Source organism: Solea solea, chromosome 6 (assembly GCF_958295425.1).
Source record: "Solea solea chromosome 6, fSolSol10.1, whole genome shotgun sequence".
Classification (NCBI taxonomy): Eukaryota; Metazoa; Chordata; class Actinopteri; order Pleuronectiformes; family Soleidae; genus Solea; species Solea solea.
Window position 1 is genome coordinate 10440200 of NC_081139.1, and position 18106 is coordinate 10458305.

Sequence of the window (18106 nt, forward strand, 5' to 3'; positions counted from 1 at the left end):
CAGCTGGTGCTTCATTGTACTGCTTCATGTCCTGGGAGCATATTAAAGGTACAGAGGAGCGAGCCAATTAGCCGTATAACAAGACATGTCTGCACTAATTGGGGTTATAGGGACAAGCCGCCATTATTCATGCATGTTGTTCAGTCTCTGTGGCGACATATGCTTGAAAAGAATTTTGTGACATCAACACCAGCGACCAAGAAACAGTAAAAGGCAAATGTGTTACTCATTAATTGCCCCAGCTATTTTCTAATTTAGGAAATTCAGGTTGTGTACAGACAGAGTGATGTTTGAGAAGCACGTTTTCTCCTGAGAATACAGCTCGGAAACAACATCACGGGATACGTCATTTCTTGGTGTGATTTTAATGTGTTTACATGTTCAAAGAGCTAATTAAATGGCAAGTTCAAACATGCTCTAGTGTCATCAAGTACAATATGCTGCATGTTTTTGAAACAGCAGGTGTTTAACCAATAACTAATTAGTTATTTTATAGTAACTGATTCAATTACTAGAACTCTTCCATAGTGGAAGTTCACAAGTCTCAAACTACCAGTTATACATTAAATTGATCATACTTATTCTGTACCAATAAGAAAAGGCACACACAGTGGCCATTGGACCCATGCTGCATTTGAAAATAATATTGGTTCATTATTTTCTGTAAAATTTCTCTTATATCCTATTTGCTGTACGTAATAATTATGAGGATAACTTGTATTAACAAACACTTATACCTTTTAAAGTGTTGTCGTATTAAATTTGCCAAAGAGGTCAACATCAGCTCTTCTCACTGTGCCAGTTAATCTGCCCCATAGCAAAAATGTGATTAATAGGCTTCACATAGTAAGTAGAAAGACGGTAAAAGAAATGGTTTGTTTTTTTGTCTACAATATGTTCATTTTAAACTGAGATACCAGTTTTATTTATGACACTAAATAATATTGCCCAAAATATCTTTTCCATTTCATAAATAAAATGAAATTACATGAAACAATAAAAAAACAAGGGCCACATGGCTGAGTATTGGCTATCACTGTTGCCTAACAAGAGAAGGTTGCCCGTTTTAAGTGAAGATTAGTTATTTGACTCTGGATGTTTTCTCTGTGATAGACTGGCGACCTGGCCAGGGTGCACCCCGCCTTTTGCACTGTTAGTTGGGATTAAATCCAGTGGCCCTGTGACCTTCATGTGGAGGATGAAGTGGTAAAACAAAACTATAAAATATTAATGGATATCTATGTGTTTTATGTACTTCCATGTCTATTTGTATTCTATTTTTATTTCTTCATTAATTTTTATTATTTATTCTGTTTCACCAGGCTCTGAGACAACGTTCTTGTCACAGAAAATTTACTTATAATTACTTAATGTAAATATGCCGAAAAACATACGTGCTTATCAAAATATACATTTATTCATGTCGCTACTCTCAAGCTTTATTTTGGCTTCCAAAAGAAAGTGGAGGGACAATGGGAGGTGGCTTTTATGATTGATCTATGCATCTGTCAGCAAACGCTAACACAACTTTCGGCCTGCCTGTCTGAAATCCAGTGAGGGGACAGAAGCAGTCATCTGGATTGATGTCAAGTAATTGGAAGCTAGGGGAAGAGAAGTCAATGGACCATACAAAACAAATCCAACAGCCATTAGCTGTTTGCAAGTATAAGAAAAACAAACACCTCGACTACTTCAGGAGAGAGCGATCAGAGACAGGGTCCAGTCAAAACCTTGTCCTTTGGTGAGAGTGAAACCATTTATTTTTCTTATATAATTTTCAATGTAAGGTTACTCAACATTCAAAAAAGACAAAATGTGACCTGGAGCTGTAGTATGTTATTGTGAAGAGGCTCAGATTTTTAGATTAGATATTAGGATTTCTTTTACATTACTCCCTGTGTGTGTTGCAACTGTAAGAGAGTGCCATGACCTACAGTATATCATCCAGTTATTCTTGATTCTAAATAATCTAAGGGATCCTTTTGATTGGAATGTTCAAAACATCTGCTTTGTGTCTCTGCAGGAATGCCATCAGAAGAGTTGATTCGTGGGATGCTCTATCTGTCCCTCACTGTGGTCGGAGTCCCAGGTAACATTGCTGTCATCCTGGCATTCCTTCTACTGCTGCACCAAGAGAACCAGCTCCTTCCAGCTGATGTCATCGTCCTGCATCTGGCCTGTGCAAACCTGCTGGTGGTGGCTGTTCGCTGTCTGCTGGAGACCCTTGCCTCCTTCCAGCTGGCCAACGTCTTTGATGACCACGGCTGTAAATCGGTGATTTTTGTCCACAGAACCGCCCGCTCCCTCTCCATCTGGCTCACCTTCGTCCTGAGTGCCTACCAGTGTCTGAGCATTGCCCCTCCAGGATCACGCTGGGCCTCCATGCGTCTCTTGGTGAACAAGTATCTGGGTGTTGTGTTTATCTTCCTCTGGCTCCTTACCACCTGCATGAGCTCAGGTGCTATACTCTTTTCCTCCGGCAGACAGAATAACTCCACCATGATAAGCTATGGCATTAATGTGCAATTCTGTTATGTGAACTTCCCCTCAAAGCTGTCCAAAGAGGTCTATGGGTCGGCTCAGGTGAGCAGAGATGTGGTGCCCATGGCTCTTATGGCCCTAGCCAGTCTGATCATCCTGGTCTTTCTCTACAAGCACAGCGGGCAGGTGAAAGGCCTCCGCAGCAGCAGCAGTGGTGGAGGAGGTGGAGGGGCAGAGCAACGAGCTGCTAAAGCTGTAGTAGCACTTGTGACCTTGTACGTGGTCCTCTATGGGGTCGACAATGGACTATGGGTGTACACTCTCACTGTGAGAAAAACCATGACCACCTCACTGATCTCTGACCTGCGGGTATTCTTCTCTTCACTCTATGCAGCACTAAGCCCTGTGGTGATCATTGCATCGAACAGAAAGGTGAACAGCAGACTGGGTGTTCAGTGCAGGAGAAAGAAAAAATAGCAAATGTGATGTGAGCTAAACTTTGCTTGAGTCCAGGCAATAAATCAATGACAACATATATTGCAGTACCACTTTCTTCAGTCTCAATGTAACAGGTTCAGCATGTATCAATATAATATACATTCCACAAACTCATTTTGAGGTACAACATAAATCGCTTTGAATGTTTTGAGTGAAGTATTTCTGTGTTTACCAGGTGTGTATTGTTTTCAGCCTATTAAAAGTTTAAACCACAATTTATGTTCCTTTAGTTTTCACTCAAAAGCAAATCATCTGACAATTATCATGATAATTATCTATATTGAGTAATTTGAACATGTCAACATTTATGGCCATATCGTCCAGCCCTGGTCTGGGTCAAAAGTTGCATCTGTAATTTGACTCAAAACAGTGCTGCTGTTTTACTTATGTTTATTTTAACATTTTATTCATAAGCGACCTTTAGGTTAATATGGTGTTTCATTTCTTATTCATAGCTGTTTTCTCCTGAATCGTATATACATTACATGCTCTATAAATACGGGTTATCAAAAAATAAAAACTAAGACACTACAACTGCATTAAGACAACTTGTACTAACTTCAAATCATAGACCTTTTTAACATTTCTTCATATTAAATTTGCGGGCAGAGGGCAATATCTTTGGGCTGGTGAGGGGTGGATATTCAGAGCTCTTCTCACTTTGCCACACAGCAAAAATGTGACTCCAGAAGCACTCGTCTCAGCAAGACACTGACAGACCTCAGGCAGGATGACGAATGTCCCATGACTTTAGATTTTATTCGTCTTTAACCTTTTAAGTCATATCATCTAACCCTGGTCTGGCTCAAAGCAACAACACTGTTACTTAATATACTCAAAACTGGTCTGTATGAATATATATTTGCAACTGCCTGTTCAGCTACAATTAAGGCCTCGATGAGAATCAGGAAATGTCCCCACACTGATGTCAGAGGTCATGGAGAAGCACGAGAAGGAACATAGAGTGAGGATGTGAGATTCTCTATGAATAACATACTCAAAGACATAAATGTGGTGGGTGGCAGCACTGATCCTGCAGTGACTTTCTTAGGTGAACCAGTCACAGAACAAAGTGACAGGGGAGGATAATTAGGCTGACCTCTCAGATGACACTGGATTATGAACAACTCGAACTGCTCTACACAGCAAACGCTCCGATGAAAGCTTTGCACTGAGACACCTAACAATTTCTTGTTTTTGACGTGAGCAATAAAGTACCTTAATCTAATGTGAGTATTTTGTTCGGACTGCTGAATGAGGATGTGCCTACTTTGATATATTTTTTGAACCGCTGTCAACTTCCACTGATGAATCCCGTTGTTGAAATGCAACTCTTTCCACTTCAATGGATTACTATGTTGAGTAATTTCCTTTACCACAGCTCCAACAAATATCAAAGGTTCAGGTTTGAGGGAGTCAAGCCAGAGTTTTACCTCCCTTCCGCATACTGTCACTGCAACCTGTCAAGACAGAGCCAGGCTGTTGGAGAAGCTCCTCAAAACAAAGCCAAACACTGACCAAAGTTCATTTACTAAAAGACTGACGTTCTCTCCCTTCAGATTCTTTTTTTTAGCCCTCTGCATTTTTTGGCCTGAAGAACAAAACAATCAATGAAAACAGATGGTAAAATAAGAACTGTGTAAAACCGTGGCACCTCCAGTGCTTAACGTGAAAGCTTATGCGTGAGCCAGTAGCTGAGAGTATGTTTAGCACAAGCAAAGAAATGTGCAGTGCCTGACAATGAGAAAATGCACCTCCTTCTGCGTGCAGGGCTGGTGCTGCTGCTGGCAGCTGGACTGCCCGAGGGCCACCTGCTGGACTCCGTCGACACAATCTGGCAGCGCACGGTGCCCAGCAGCAGCATCAGCATCAGACAAGCAGGTCCAAACACCTCACTGGCATTTGCCCCGGGGACCTCCAAGTACACAACATCACTGCTGCCACTGTAGGGAGGGAGCAAAGCATTTGGCATTAGCAAACAAAATGGTCTCTTAAGGGACACATTATAACACAATGTTTACTAATGAGATCTCCCTCTCAGGAATGAACTGCAACAAATGTAGAAATTAAAAAGAAAGACAGAATGGATTTCAATATAAATCTATTTTTCTAAAAGTCATCATGAAGAACAATTGAGACTAATGTTATTCTATCTATGTTTAACAAATATAATTAACACATTTATTAGACCGCCACCCAAAGCCACAGCTTTGTATGTTTCTCTAATGGTTGATACACCATTATGTTGAAGCTCTTGAACTAAAATTATATTTTTATTGCTAAAATGTAATAATTTTTTCTTTCCATTCATTTTCAAATTTACTGTTTTACTTTATTTTTTGATTAAGATGTCAAATTATAGTTATTTACTTGCATTCCTGAATAGAAAAAGTCGGCTCACAGTTGGGTATAAAAAGGTGAATTCAGTTTGTTATTTGCCAAATAAATAACAATAAATAAATAATAAATACCATTTTTAGTTTTAAACATGTTTAAAATATCTATGTTGTCTCGTCTTTATGACAGGTGGTCTATACATGTGTGGGTTTTGGTTAACTGAGTTTGTTTTTAAAAAGTGCTATAGAGATAAACTTTACTTTCTTTCTTACTCACTTCCCTGTGGAAATGAACAATAATAATACAAACCTCAACCGTGTGTGGTTAATGTTGATGCCAAATGAGCCTGAAGATGCCTTGAATGAGCCCCCAATAGGGTTTTACATGTACAGCTGATGCTCCATTGTACTCCTCCATGTCCTGGAAGCATGTTAAAGAGCACAGAGGAGCGAGACAATTAGTCGTATAAAAAAACATGTCTGTACTAATTGGGGTGTAGGGAAAGGCTGCCATTATTCATGAAGATATATCCCTTAGTTATCCAGACAAATGTCAATGATGTCACACATTAGAGGTGCTCACACTTGGTAAAATACCTGATATTGTCTTAGTTAGAGACAACATCAGGAAAATCAGAACGTGTATGAGCAGAGTGATGTTTGAGAATCGTGTTTTCTCTTGAGAGCAAGGCTCAGAAACAACCATCATGAGACATGTTATTTCTAATGGGTTTACAAGACCTAGTTAAAATGGCAGGTTTAAGCACGTCCTGCTCAGGGGATCTATTCATGTACAATGTTGCAGATGGAACTCTTTTCCCACATATTGTACTCATTAAATGTGTTATTTGCAACAGCAAACCATCACAATTATACTACCATTGTGGATGTTCACAAGTCATGTTGAAAATACCTTATCAAGTGATAGCTTGTATTATTTTTTTCAATTATATGCAGTATCTCGTGCCTCAATCAGACACATCATCAGTGTTTCCTGGACTTATTGGGTGTTAAAGGTCTCGAAAACATCAGACATGGTCATCCAGGCATGATCAAACCCCAACTTGTGTCTGAGGAGCCTTACTCTACATGATGCTCCTGCTTATTTTCAGCCATCTTGAGAACTGGAGACTTGCAAGCTGTGCTGCTGTGTCCAGAAATCCAAGCCAGCAGCCTGTATTACAAAACAAAACTGCAGGTCCATAATTGTACCCTCTTTGACTTGATATCAAAGGAAAGGTCCTGCTACATGTGGGACAAATCAGAGGGCGACCTGTGTAGCAAGGTATTTGCACACCTTCAATACTCTGCCATTTTGAAGGTGCGATCAAAGGCCATCCAGAGCTCAAGGAGATCATAGTGTGGAGCGACGGTTGTGGTTATGGATATCTTTATCCCCCGAGAGATTACATCATCATACTCCAGACTGCAAAGGTCAGGCCATCACCTCACCATGTGAAGGTGCTCAAGCATGATGAATTCCTGAAACTACTTCATTAGCATCAGAGAAGCTGGAGAGCTGACTGTGCATGAGTCCTCTGGCCAGAATGTGCACTTTCACTGAAACATCTTCTGATGCACTCAGACACATCTGTATATGTTTACCATGAGTCACTGGGTGTTGCTTTATATGCTCCATATATAAAGGTATACTACAACCACAGAACCTAACCCTAACCTACATGAAGGCAGCTGTTCATATACATACATATAACTTGTATTAACTTGCAGAAATATAACTTTATAACCTGTTATCATATTAAATTTGCTAAAGAAGGTGCTGCCGTTTGGCTCATACTGTTTAAGAAATCAAAATGACACTAAACTAAACAATTAAAAAAAAATGTATCTTAAAAAAGATGATGTTTTTATGTGTTTTGTGTACTTTCAAGTCTTTCTATCAAATGCATCTCTTTTCACTTTAAACATGCAGGATTAGAGCCAACATTGTGTTTATGTAATGTTAAATGCAATTAATCTCATGTTGATGGCGATGTAAGAGTAGTCTGTCTTAATATATGTGGGAGACATTTCTCGCTTTGTTTTTGTGAGAAATCCTTGAATCCAGAAGTCCTTGCAACACAGACTTGTCCTTACAACATCCTCACGCTGTAGCTTTAAACACATTTTCCAATTGTATTGCTTTGGGTGATTTACACAATCATAAAGTGGATGCTATGTCAGGCTCTACAAATGAAACTGTAGGTGATCTGTCATGCAGACTGAGCAGTGCGGTCTCTTAGTGTTTCAGCTTTCTCCACTGGAGGTCACTGTGGTGTTGGTATCTGACTGTTGGTCTTTTTTAATGGGAGGTAGCTTTTAAAGTTGATCTCAGAAATAAAAATACAAAAGTGTGGAAGACATAATGAGGAAATCCAACGTTAGCACTTGCAATAAAAAGAAACATTAAGAAACAGTGACAATGAGAAATGGGTTGAATCTTTTTGTTGTTATAAACATGAAGAAAATAGATATCATCCTTTAATTAACACCATTTGCGCTGCCTACTTGTTAGATCTATACATCTGTCAGGAAATGCAAACACAACTTTCTGTGTTATCTTGTCTGTCTGAAACCCAGTGAGGGGACAGAAGCAGTCATCTGGATTGATCTCAAGTAATTGGAGGCGGAGGGGAGTGAAGTCAATGGACCATACCAAACAAACCCAACAGCCATTAACTGTTTGCAAGTATAAGACCTTGACTACTTCAGGAGAGAGCGATCAGAGACAGGGTCCTGTGTAAACTGTGGATGCTTGACTGTTCTTAGGTGAGAGTGAAACCTTTTATTTTTCTTCTGTCATTTTGAATCTTAGGTAATTCAACATTTAAAAAAAGATATGATGCTGGATTTGCAGTATGTTATTGTTAAGAGGCCTAAATTTGTATGTTGCATATTAGTTATTTGCAACTCTAACATTGCACATTTCTGTCTAGGGTCATTTGAGTTTGTCTCGTTCTAAAATTGAATTGGTTTCATTTATTTAAAACTTTTTCAGGAATGCCATCAGAACAGTTGATTCGTGGGATGCTCTATCTGTCTCTTACCGTGGTCGGAGTCCCAGGTAACATTGCTGTCATCCTTGCATTCCTTCTACTGCTGCATCAAGAGAACCGGCTCCTCCCAGCCGATGCCATCGTCCTGCATCTGGCTTGTGCAAACCTGCTGGTGGTGGGTGTTCGCTGTCTGCTGGAAACCCTTGCTTCCTTCCAGCTGGCTGTAATCTTTGACGACATCAGCTGTAAAGCCATCATTTTTGTCTACAGAACCTCCCGCTCCCTCTCTATCTGGCTCACCTTCGTCCTGAGTGCCTACCAGTGTCTGAGCATTGCTCCTCCAGGATCACGCTGGGCCTCCATGCGTCACTTGGTGGACAAGTATTTGGGTGTTGTGTTCTTTCTCCTCTGGCTTATCAACACCTGCATGAGCTCAGGTGCTATACTCTTTTCCTCTGGCAGACTGAATAACTCCACCATGATAAGCTATGGCATTAATGTGCAATTCTGTTACGTGAGCTTCCCCTCAAAGCTGTCCAAAGAGGCCAATGGGGCGGCTCAGGTGGGCAGAGATGTGGTGCCCATGGCTCTTATGGCCCTAGCCAGTCTGATCATCCTGGTCTTTCTCTACAAGCACAGCCGGCAGGTGAAAGGCCTCCGCAGCAGCAGTGGTGGTGGAGGTGGAGGAGGTGGAGGGGCAGAGAAACGAGCTGCTAAAGCTGTGGTAGCACTTGTGACCTTGTACGTGGTCCTCTATGGGGTCGACAATGGACTATGGGTGTACACTCTCACTGTGAGAAAAACCATGACCACCTCACTGATCTCTGACCTGCGTATATTCTTCTCCTCACTCTATGCAGCACTAAGCCCTGTGGTGATCATTGCATCGAACAGAAAGGTGAACAGCAGACTGGGGTGTGCAGTGCAGGAGAAACACGTTGAAGAGAGAGTCACAGATATCTCTATGATGTGAGGCCTGCTGATGACTCACAGGGGAAGCAAAGATGATGTGGGCTTATCTTTGCTTGAGTCTGGGTCATATGACGGTCATTCTGGGTTTTTTTATGTACAGCAAATTATATTTTGTGATCACAGATGCAGGAGAGACTGTGGTGTGGCTCATAATAATGATGTCTTTCTTCTTACGTTTATTTAAACATTTTCATGAGAATTAACACCTGTGGCTTTGGATAATGTGGTGTACCTGTAAGCTGGAGGCGAACCTGTTGTCCCATTAAGGAGAAAACTGTCACCAAAACACTGTTAATTAATCCTCGATCCTCTTATCTGCACTATCTTGCTTTGTTTTCTTTCTATGTTGTGTCACCTTTACCTTAATTGGGTGGAAGAATTATAGCTGTGCAACTCAGGACTCTGTCAAATGATTTCCATCTCCCTGTTCAGCTATAATTAAGTATTTGAGAAGTATTGTGAAAATGTTAGAGGTTAATTGTCCCTTACAGAATATGTTAAAAGCTTATATGTAAAAACTATATTAACCCTTAGTGCTCACGCAGCACAGATCTGTGCCTCAGATGCACTTATGGTAATTTGCCGTGGAAATAATACACAACTCCTTATATGGACATCCTGGGGATGTATTTATAGGTCACTTATTATTTTTTCCGTCTTCTTATGTGTTGTTGAGTCAAGTTATGATTCATTTTATGTCGCATTTTTAGTAGTGATATAAAGTAGCAATAATTGAGCATAAGAAATAACAAAATTATTTTGTTTTTGTTCATAAAAACGAGCCAAGTTAACTTTGAACTGTGACGTATTTCCAAATTTCACAAATTCAATTCGATCTAAACAATTTTGAAAACTTTTTGCTAAGGTGTGTTTAAATTTCATTTTTCATCAGAATGCCTAGGTTGTGCTGAAAAAAAGGATATAAGACACTCTATATTGGACTTTCTCATAGCCTCTATATGTACTGTATGTTTAAACAAAAGAGTAGCCAAAATGATCTGTGTTCTAAGGGTTAAGAGATTATTTCATCGTACTTCATTACTGAGTGATGAGTATGCTGACAATATATTGCATATCTCTGTGGGTGCAGTTATAAAATGGCAACATGTTTAGGACACAAAGTTACATCTTGGCACAGGAGCCCAGAGAGTTTGCCGGGTGAATTTTAGACGTCAGTATGTAATTGCCGCGTTTTGAAGAATCAAGGGCAGAAAAGACAGAGTAAGGACATAAGTACCTGTGAGAGATAGTCTAAGAGACAGACAAATGTGGGGCTAACAGCACTCTGTGATCCTGCAGTAACTCTAAAGTGCAATCAGTGTGGCTGCTGTCGCAATGCAGGTAAGAAGGAGGAGGCGTCCTCTTTCTGTGCTTGTGTGGAACTGTTCCTTTCAACACCAGGTTGACATCAAAACATATGACAGAACACAGGTCAAATCTTTATCTTTACACATCACATTTAATTTAATTTAATTTCAATTGAAAGTTATTATGGTTTTGCAGAAGCTCCCATCCGTCCAGATGACAAATTCCATGTGTCTTAATCTTCAAACCACTGAAATCTGAATGGCACTTTACACAGACTCCGGTGGAATGAAGGATAGAAAACATGGATGGTCTGTTTGAGCAGCGAGCGCGGTGGGGTGGAGCCTCTGATGACAAATCACTGAGACACTTAATATAGATGATTCTCTTCCATGCTTTTGATGACGTAGTTTTTTTTCCCTTTTCTCTCAGGAAAGAAGAGACAGATTAGTTAAAAAAAAACAACATAATGAAAGACAGGTTCTATTGGAGTATGCCCCCACAATGCTTTATGTCTGTGTGTGTGCATGTGTGTGCGTGAGAGAGAGTGAGAAGGGTGTGCCAGGAAGGCCTCTCCCTGCACAAGACAGGACCTGTTTTCACCGTTTTCCATCTCTCTGGAGTCTTTTGAGCCAAGTGAACACAGCTTGCTGTTGAAAATGCAAAAACCAAAACCCACAGCAACATAACTCAATCAGTCACTCTCAAATCACGACCGACCCTCAGCTCACACATTTCCCCTCTAATTCTTAAGTCTGTGAATAAAAACAGTACTTGCAACAGCCTGATAAATGTACATTTTTGTTGTTGTGTAACCTCAACTCACCTGCGTCGCAAAACAAGATTTGTGAAATGCACAAACATGAGAGCTGAAAAGAGCAGTTCACACATGCCAACGTAATGAAAAGAACAGATGTTAACTCACAACAGAAACCTGTGGAATAAACACATTAAAAAGAAAAAAGAAAAGGAAAAAAAAGGCTGTCAACTTGTCCAGAGTAGTCCATCCTACCGTGCCTGATGTCAGTCTGTTTACCTGCTGCAGGTACAGGTATTTTTGTCCCCTATTCCCACCAATGGCAAAGCAGCAGCAGAGTTAAACCTCGCCCCCTTTATCCTGCCTTGAAATCAGTCTACACCCTAATATAGTCTTTTTCTACTCTGTAAAAGAATCACAACCCTCTCCTCCCACTGCAGAATAAAAAATTCAATTACACAGATGTCAGAATCTTAATCACGACAGCCGCTGTGTGCAGGATTCTTGTCTATTTATACTATTTATACTGATAAAGGGGGAAATAGACCACTGTTGCTTATCCAAGGGAACAGTGATAAAAAGTGTGGCTGATTTTGATTGATTCTCATTTATTTTAATAACAATAAATTATTGTTTCATTGTTTCATGCTAAAATGTAAGCGTATCCTGTGGTACTTTCAAACCCCAAATTTGATGGGAATGACAGACTTAACAGGCCATTTTTAGTTTGCTGATACCATCTTTGCATTTTCTTCAAAGCGATGTTCCTTTAGGCATGTTGTTTAGAGGATTTATTCCCTGTTTGAGTGAAGCACTGACGGAGAGTGCCATGAAAGAAAAAAAATCTCCTTTTACATAAATCAATTCATTTTGGATTTTAAAGTGCAAGACAGAAAGAAAAATCCATCTTAGAGACATCTTTGATCTGGTGTTTTTTGAGTTCTCCTGAGTTCCAATTACGTCAGAGTACCTGTGTTTCAAATATTTTTTTTATTTTTATTTTTTTGTGTTTTGCACTCTGTGAAGTTGTGAGTGTGTCGCCCATTTTCTTGCATCCACCCAGTTAGTGTGTTCGCTCAGACAGGGAACACACACAGCCGTGTTCCAACCTGCCTGGAATGCAGCACTGCACGTAAGCAAGGAGCAAAATGGTGGGAAGAAAATTCACATGACTGAAGCAAAAGTGAGAACTGTTCTGCCTTGACAAACATACGACACTTAATCTGCACTGAATATGAGACATTTTATCGGAAACATTAGATATAATAGCTGTAAACTAAACTAAACTAGACCTAACAATTCAGACTCGCTTCATTTGAGAATCTAGTGGCAAATATTAAAGAAAGGATTTCACATTAATAATAAAACATATAACAGGTAACTTTGTTTATCTACAATATTTATAATGCATACATTGATGGTCACATGACGTGGTTGTCTTAGATTTAGCAACTTAATATATCATAGTTTTTCTCGATTTTATTTTAATCGACTGCTCCCAGCGATGCGAGTCTGGGCTGATAAACTTGTATATAAGGGACTAATTAGCCTTAGTCAATTCCTTTAAGTTTCCTTAAGAAATGCACATCTGTAACTTTACAGAACATCAGGCAGCAACTTGAACCTGCTCCTGGCTGCAACTTAATACTTATTGTACAAGATAAAAGAGTGGAATAATCTGATGTAACCTGCTGCTAAAAAGCAAAGGAGTACGTTTCTCAAAATGTCTGTTCAAAAACATAAAATATGAAGCCTCTAATTAATTGTGCGTCATGAAAAAGTCAGCACAACAGAAAGGTGTTACATGCATGTGATAAATATACTGTACAGAGAAACTAAAACTCTATGACAGTGACGTGATCTACTGCAGGGAGGTTAGCAGGCCCATTTCCAGTGGACTAGTGAGTACAGAGACCCCACTGAACGGGGGATGGGGGACTTAGGTGAGGTGTGGTTTAGACTGTGAGGCCCTGAGGCAGCAGCCTGCTGCAATTACAGGTAAGATATGCAATGCTGTGCTGAGACTTGAATGACACTGGCGATGCTGCTGCATAGTGTATCGTGAAGAGAAAGAAGAGACTAAGGAGTGAAGACAGGCAGCGAAATGTTGTCATGTGAACGTCTGAGAACTAAATGGACACTAATTAACTTTCACAGGAAACATGAAGTGACTAAAACTTGAAAAACTGACAAACCTGCTCTGATGCGAACCAAGTGTCAGCATGTCAGTGTGACTCAGTATATGTTACCAGGGGTGAATGGGTGAGTTTTTACCTGTAGTCAGGTGATCTCAATGAAAGAGAGAGAAAGACGAGAGATTAAATAAAGATCTAAATAAATAACCCTATTAAGGAGCGAATCACAGATTCATGCTGAATGCCATGTAGGGCACAAGCTTGGAGCCCCGATTTTAATCTCTTTAAATGACTGCAGTCATTTAAGGAGATTGGGCTCAATCTAGGGGATTTTCCCTCTCATGTAACATTATTGAAATCTGAGTTCATCACCCGAGGATGCCCTTTGAATGTTCAGTTTTATATCAGGTTCAGTAAAATGTCTTATCTTTGTTCAGTCTACGAGCTTACGGACAAAAACTTTTATTGTGTTGCAGGTGCAGACGTGCTTCAACACATGATCAACAGTAAATAAAATAGAGTAGAATACATATTTATTGTCACTGCAACACAGACAATTGTACAGTGCTACAGGATACAGTTTCTCCAGGTTTGCATTTGTCCTGCTGTTTTTGTTCTTTGTCTCTTTGTCCAGTTATAGCGTCATATCCATGGCAAATAAGAGTTGAATCAAAGGGACAATTTCCGACATACTGCATATTCACAAGTATTTTTACTGCTATAGGTATATTAAGCAGCAGGTCCAGCAAAGACCTTTAATTAAAAACAACCTAACCTTCTTCATGTCAAACTTTCACTGCAGCAGTAACTAGGATCTTGCCCTTTATCGTTACAATCTTCCCCTCTTAAATGCCACAAAGGTGGAATTTTCCACCAGCCACTTCCCTGAGTTTGCTGTGGAATGCAGACAAGATGGAGCAAGTCCAGTGAGCACAGCAATCTCAGCAGTAAAATGTTGAGGTGCTAAGTTCCTGCACGTCATGTGCACCTCCTTAATTCTCTCCTTTTTTGTTGTTGTGTCCCTCTGCTCTGTCCTGCTAGGTTTTCATGGAGATCCTGCAGAGTGACCAGTGAACTCAGCTCAGTACATCAAGCTTTTATTGTCCTTATTAGTCGCAGTTTCGTCTGAATGATGCATAAACTAATTAAATACATCACCGTACACATCTGTTTGAGAAAGAATCAGAAAAGCACGTTTAAAACGTTAAAGCGTTCAGGGACATTTACGGCTGCTCTATTAAACATCCGCAGATTGCTATCTGTGCCTCAGAGGAACATACCTTGAGAAGTTATATAACACGGACATGTACTGACACAACAGCCACACATATCTCATCTCGCAATTACTGCCCTTTACACATGTAACAGAAGTGCAGAATAACGTGTGGATTGAAACATCACTGTCGTGTCTCTCCCTATACTGTACATTTACACATCACTTAAATGCACCATAGAGCCTTACACTATTAATGGGCTGCATATACGATGACAAATTGCCGTCAGTTGGGATTTGTTGGTGTGTAATGATAAGGAGAGTTATCATGAAAAATTGAGTCTCCTCGTGCTTTTTCAGTCCAACTGAATAATAGAGCAGATACAGCTGCTGTCAGAGTAACTGCAAAAGACACAAGTGGAACATTCAGACAGCCATTTCAGACTTTACAAGCATCCATTGTATGTATCTAACTGCTGCTGGAGGCTGAAGCGAAGTTTGTTTTCCACAGTATTCTCTGAGTTAAACCCAAATGAAATGAATTAACTGTGAGCTCTGAAGACATTTAGAGAGCATTATCACAAAATCAGTCAGTTCCCCCTAGAAGTATTTGCAGTTGGAGGAGGAGAGAGTGCCACCTGTTGATTATTTAAGGTATCACTATAAAGGGGCAACTTGGAAAAAGGCCCACATGGTGCTGAGAGGGATTCCTGAGTGTTCTGGGAAATACAGTTTAAATAATCAACATAATAATGAACTCATCATTCATCTTCTATACCGCTTTATCCTCCACGTGAGGGTCGCTGGTGCCAATCCCAGCTGACACAGGGCGAACACCCTGGACAGGTCGCCAGTCAATAATTAACACAATTATTCATTAAATTATATTGAAACAAATTAATACTAATGTACACTGCTGATTAGAATAGATAAACTTTATATGGTGACAACCACACATAATATGATAACAAAATGTGAAAATCATTAATTGACATGATCCAGGAATCAGCAACAACTTTCAAACAGTCATGAGGTCTGGATATTTGTACCCAAAAGTGTCCAGTAGGGCTGTATGTGAGGATACAATTATTTGTGAAAAGTTTTTCCTGCCAAGTTTCCACCAAGTGAGATTAAATTATCTGGAAAATTCACCGCTAGTGAGAGGAAGAGTGTGCTGCCTCCTGCTGGCTCAACACAGCGCCCACACCTCTCCTGAATTATCTTTATCTATCGAACACAGATAATCTGCTGAAGTCTTTAACATCCTCTATCATGCTGGCGATCAACAGCCAAGATTCCTGTTGGTCAGCTCTTCTTTTTCTCGTCACACATTTCACTTTAGTTCATCCATCTCCTTCGCTCCATATTGACTCATTACGACCGCGTTGATGCATTGAGGCTGAGACAGGTGACAGAAAAGAAGACGAGATGTGATGACAAAAAGATAACCTATCCATCTCCCTCCGTTGAAATCAACAAGCCTTGAAATAATTGCTTGCAGGTTTGTCCTCACAGATAATTACACAGCAGTAATCTTTGTCTCTAATTTTCATTTAAACTGTTGTGGATCTCGCAGCTGTGCGACAGAAAAAAAACAATGAGAAAAACAACCACACACAGCCCCGTTTCAACCGTGCATCCCTCTCACAACAAACACATCAGGCCCATTAACTGTATGTATGTGGATGGTGAGAGACCCTTTTACCTTTTACCTTCAGCTCTCTGCTGTTTTTCTTCCCCCTGTGGTCCTTCAAGACACTCATCAACAGTAGAGGGCATTGGACACATCCCCACAAACACCTCCCTCCATCTGACCTTGGAGAATGTCAAGACGAGCAGCACATCAGGCCACGGGAGGGGAGCAAGGTTCAGGTATGAAGGTCAGTGTACCACTGCTTCATGCATGCTGAGGAGCGCTGCTGCTTTCCAGAGAGGGCGATTTCTCCCTTTCTATCATTGATAGGAAAGTGAACGCCTGAGCATATGAAACCACCTGACACGCTGATGGTTTTGAGCTTTTATTTTTTATTATTCAAATCTGCATGTCTGTGTTTTTCACACCAGATTCTCAAACGCTTTCCTGTTTACTAGATGCTATCAGGCATGTGGTGAGACTGGATGACGTTGCCTTGTGGCTGACACAGTATCTGACAGCTAAAGGGCCTTCGTTCAGATGACTTTCATCTGAGAATATGAGCCCAAGCTTTCTGGAAACACTGAGTGGGTGGAAGAAGAAAAAGAAAAGTCCATCGATGAGGAAGCTGGAGTCTAAAGTGGAATCGACCACGTTTTAATGATTACTAGCTGTGCAGTAATCAAGCAGCCCAAGACAGGAGGCTTTGAGGAGGATGAATCATCTGCTTCTACATCAAACAGTAGTATTAAAACCTCCGACAGCACCTGAATATGGATTGCTGTTTAATTGTACCATTGTACAATTGAAAACATATCTATTGTGTTTATTCCCCCCCAATTAGATGTCTCTCAAGCAGGGGATCTGTGGAGATCTAGCATTGATATTTTAGTAGCAGTCAGGATGAATCCTCATGACTTTGCTTAGAAGAATAGAACATTTTTGCTATTGTTATTAGCAGTTCCAGTTCATCCGTAAAAGACGTGCTCGAAAATGATTATGAATAGTTTGCCAATGGTACAAGCTAACATGCTCAAACTAGCAGGGTGAACAAATGTCCATTATCCATCATAACGGACCAAAACGGTGCGGTGGCCCCCTAGTGGACCATAAGGGTATTTCAGGGGGGCAAAGCGAAGTGATTAAATAATAATGTAATTAAGCTTCCAGTAATTATATAGTAAAATATGTATGATGATATTTAAAAGGATATGAAGCCTAAGTCTTTTAATTATAGTTTTGTGTTTAATTGATGTCAAACAAGCATATTTTTTTCCCAGTCGACTCGGCTCATTACAACAGTGCACATTGCTTAAACTATCTAAGACATCGTTTTCATGCAGTTTTCATGCAGCACACAGGTAGCTGTTCATCTGATCTTGGATTGTCAGTGTTGTGACAATATTTGCTGTTTTTGCTAGTTGTTGATTGCCAGTATGACCTTGTATTTTATTTGGCCTTTGGCTTTGTTTTGCTGCTGAAACATTGTTTTAATTTGCTTCAGATAATATGACAAACTCTAAACAGGAGGCAGACAACAGCAGCAACAACAAAATGACAGTGAAATTAAGTGGAAAAAATGAATTTGCTATTTTCCAGCTTAGAGTGAAAGTAAGATAAAGCCACAAAGAAGATTTTTTTTACTATTTTATACGTATTCTGCACAGATGTTCATTGAATTTTGGAAACTTGTATGATATCAGTGTTAAATTCATCAATGACCTACTGTAGAGGAATGTAAAGATGAACACCAAACAAAAAAGGTAAAAATATGCTCAGA

General features: G+C 40.0%; 2 protein-coding genes across 2 annotated transcripts; both read left to right on the forward strand.

Moving 5' to 3' along the window:
* The first annotated feature begins 2019 nt into the window (after nt 1-2019).
* Nucleotides 2020-2958, forward strand: LOC131460583 (olfactory receptor class A-like protein 1). The gene has a single exon (XM_058631190.1). It carries the CDS (start codon nt 2026-2028, stop codon nt 2956-2958), a length of 933 nt encoding a protein of 310 aa, XP_058487173.1. The 5' UTR covers nt 2020-2025.
* A 5082-nt stretch (nt 2959-8040) lies between these two features.
* LOC131461141 (olfactory receptor class A-like protein 1) lies at nt 8041-9965 on the forward strand. Its single transcript, XM_058632165.1, has 2 exons — nt 8041-8084; nt 8314-9965. The coding sequence occupies exon 2, from the start codon at nt 8316-8318 to the stop codon at nt 9282-9284; it is 969 nt and encodes a 322-aa protein (XP_058488148.1). The 5' UTR covers nt 8041-8084; nt 8314-8315; the 3' UTR covers nt 9285-9965.
* The last annotated feature ends 8141 nt before the right edge of the window (nt 9966-18106 follow it).

Excerpts from the sequence above, each read along its gene's own strand:
- LOC131461141 (XM_058632165.1), top strand. The coding sequence starts at position 8,316 with ATGCCATCAGAACAGTTGATTCGTGGGATGCTCTATCTGTCTCTTACC.
- LOC131460583 (XM_058631190.1), top strand. The coding sequence starts at position 2,026 with ATGCCATCAGAAGAGTTGATTCGTGGGATGCTCTATCTGTCCCTCACT.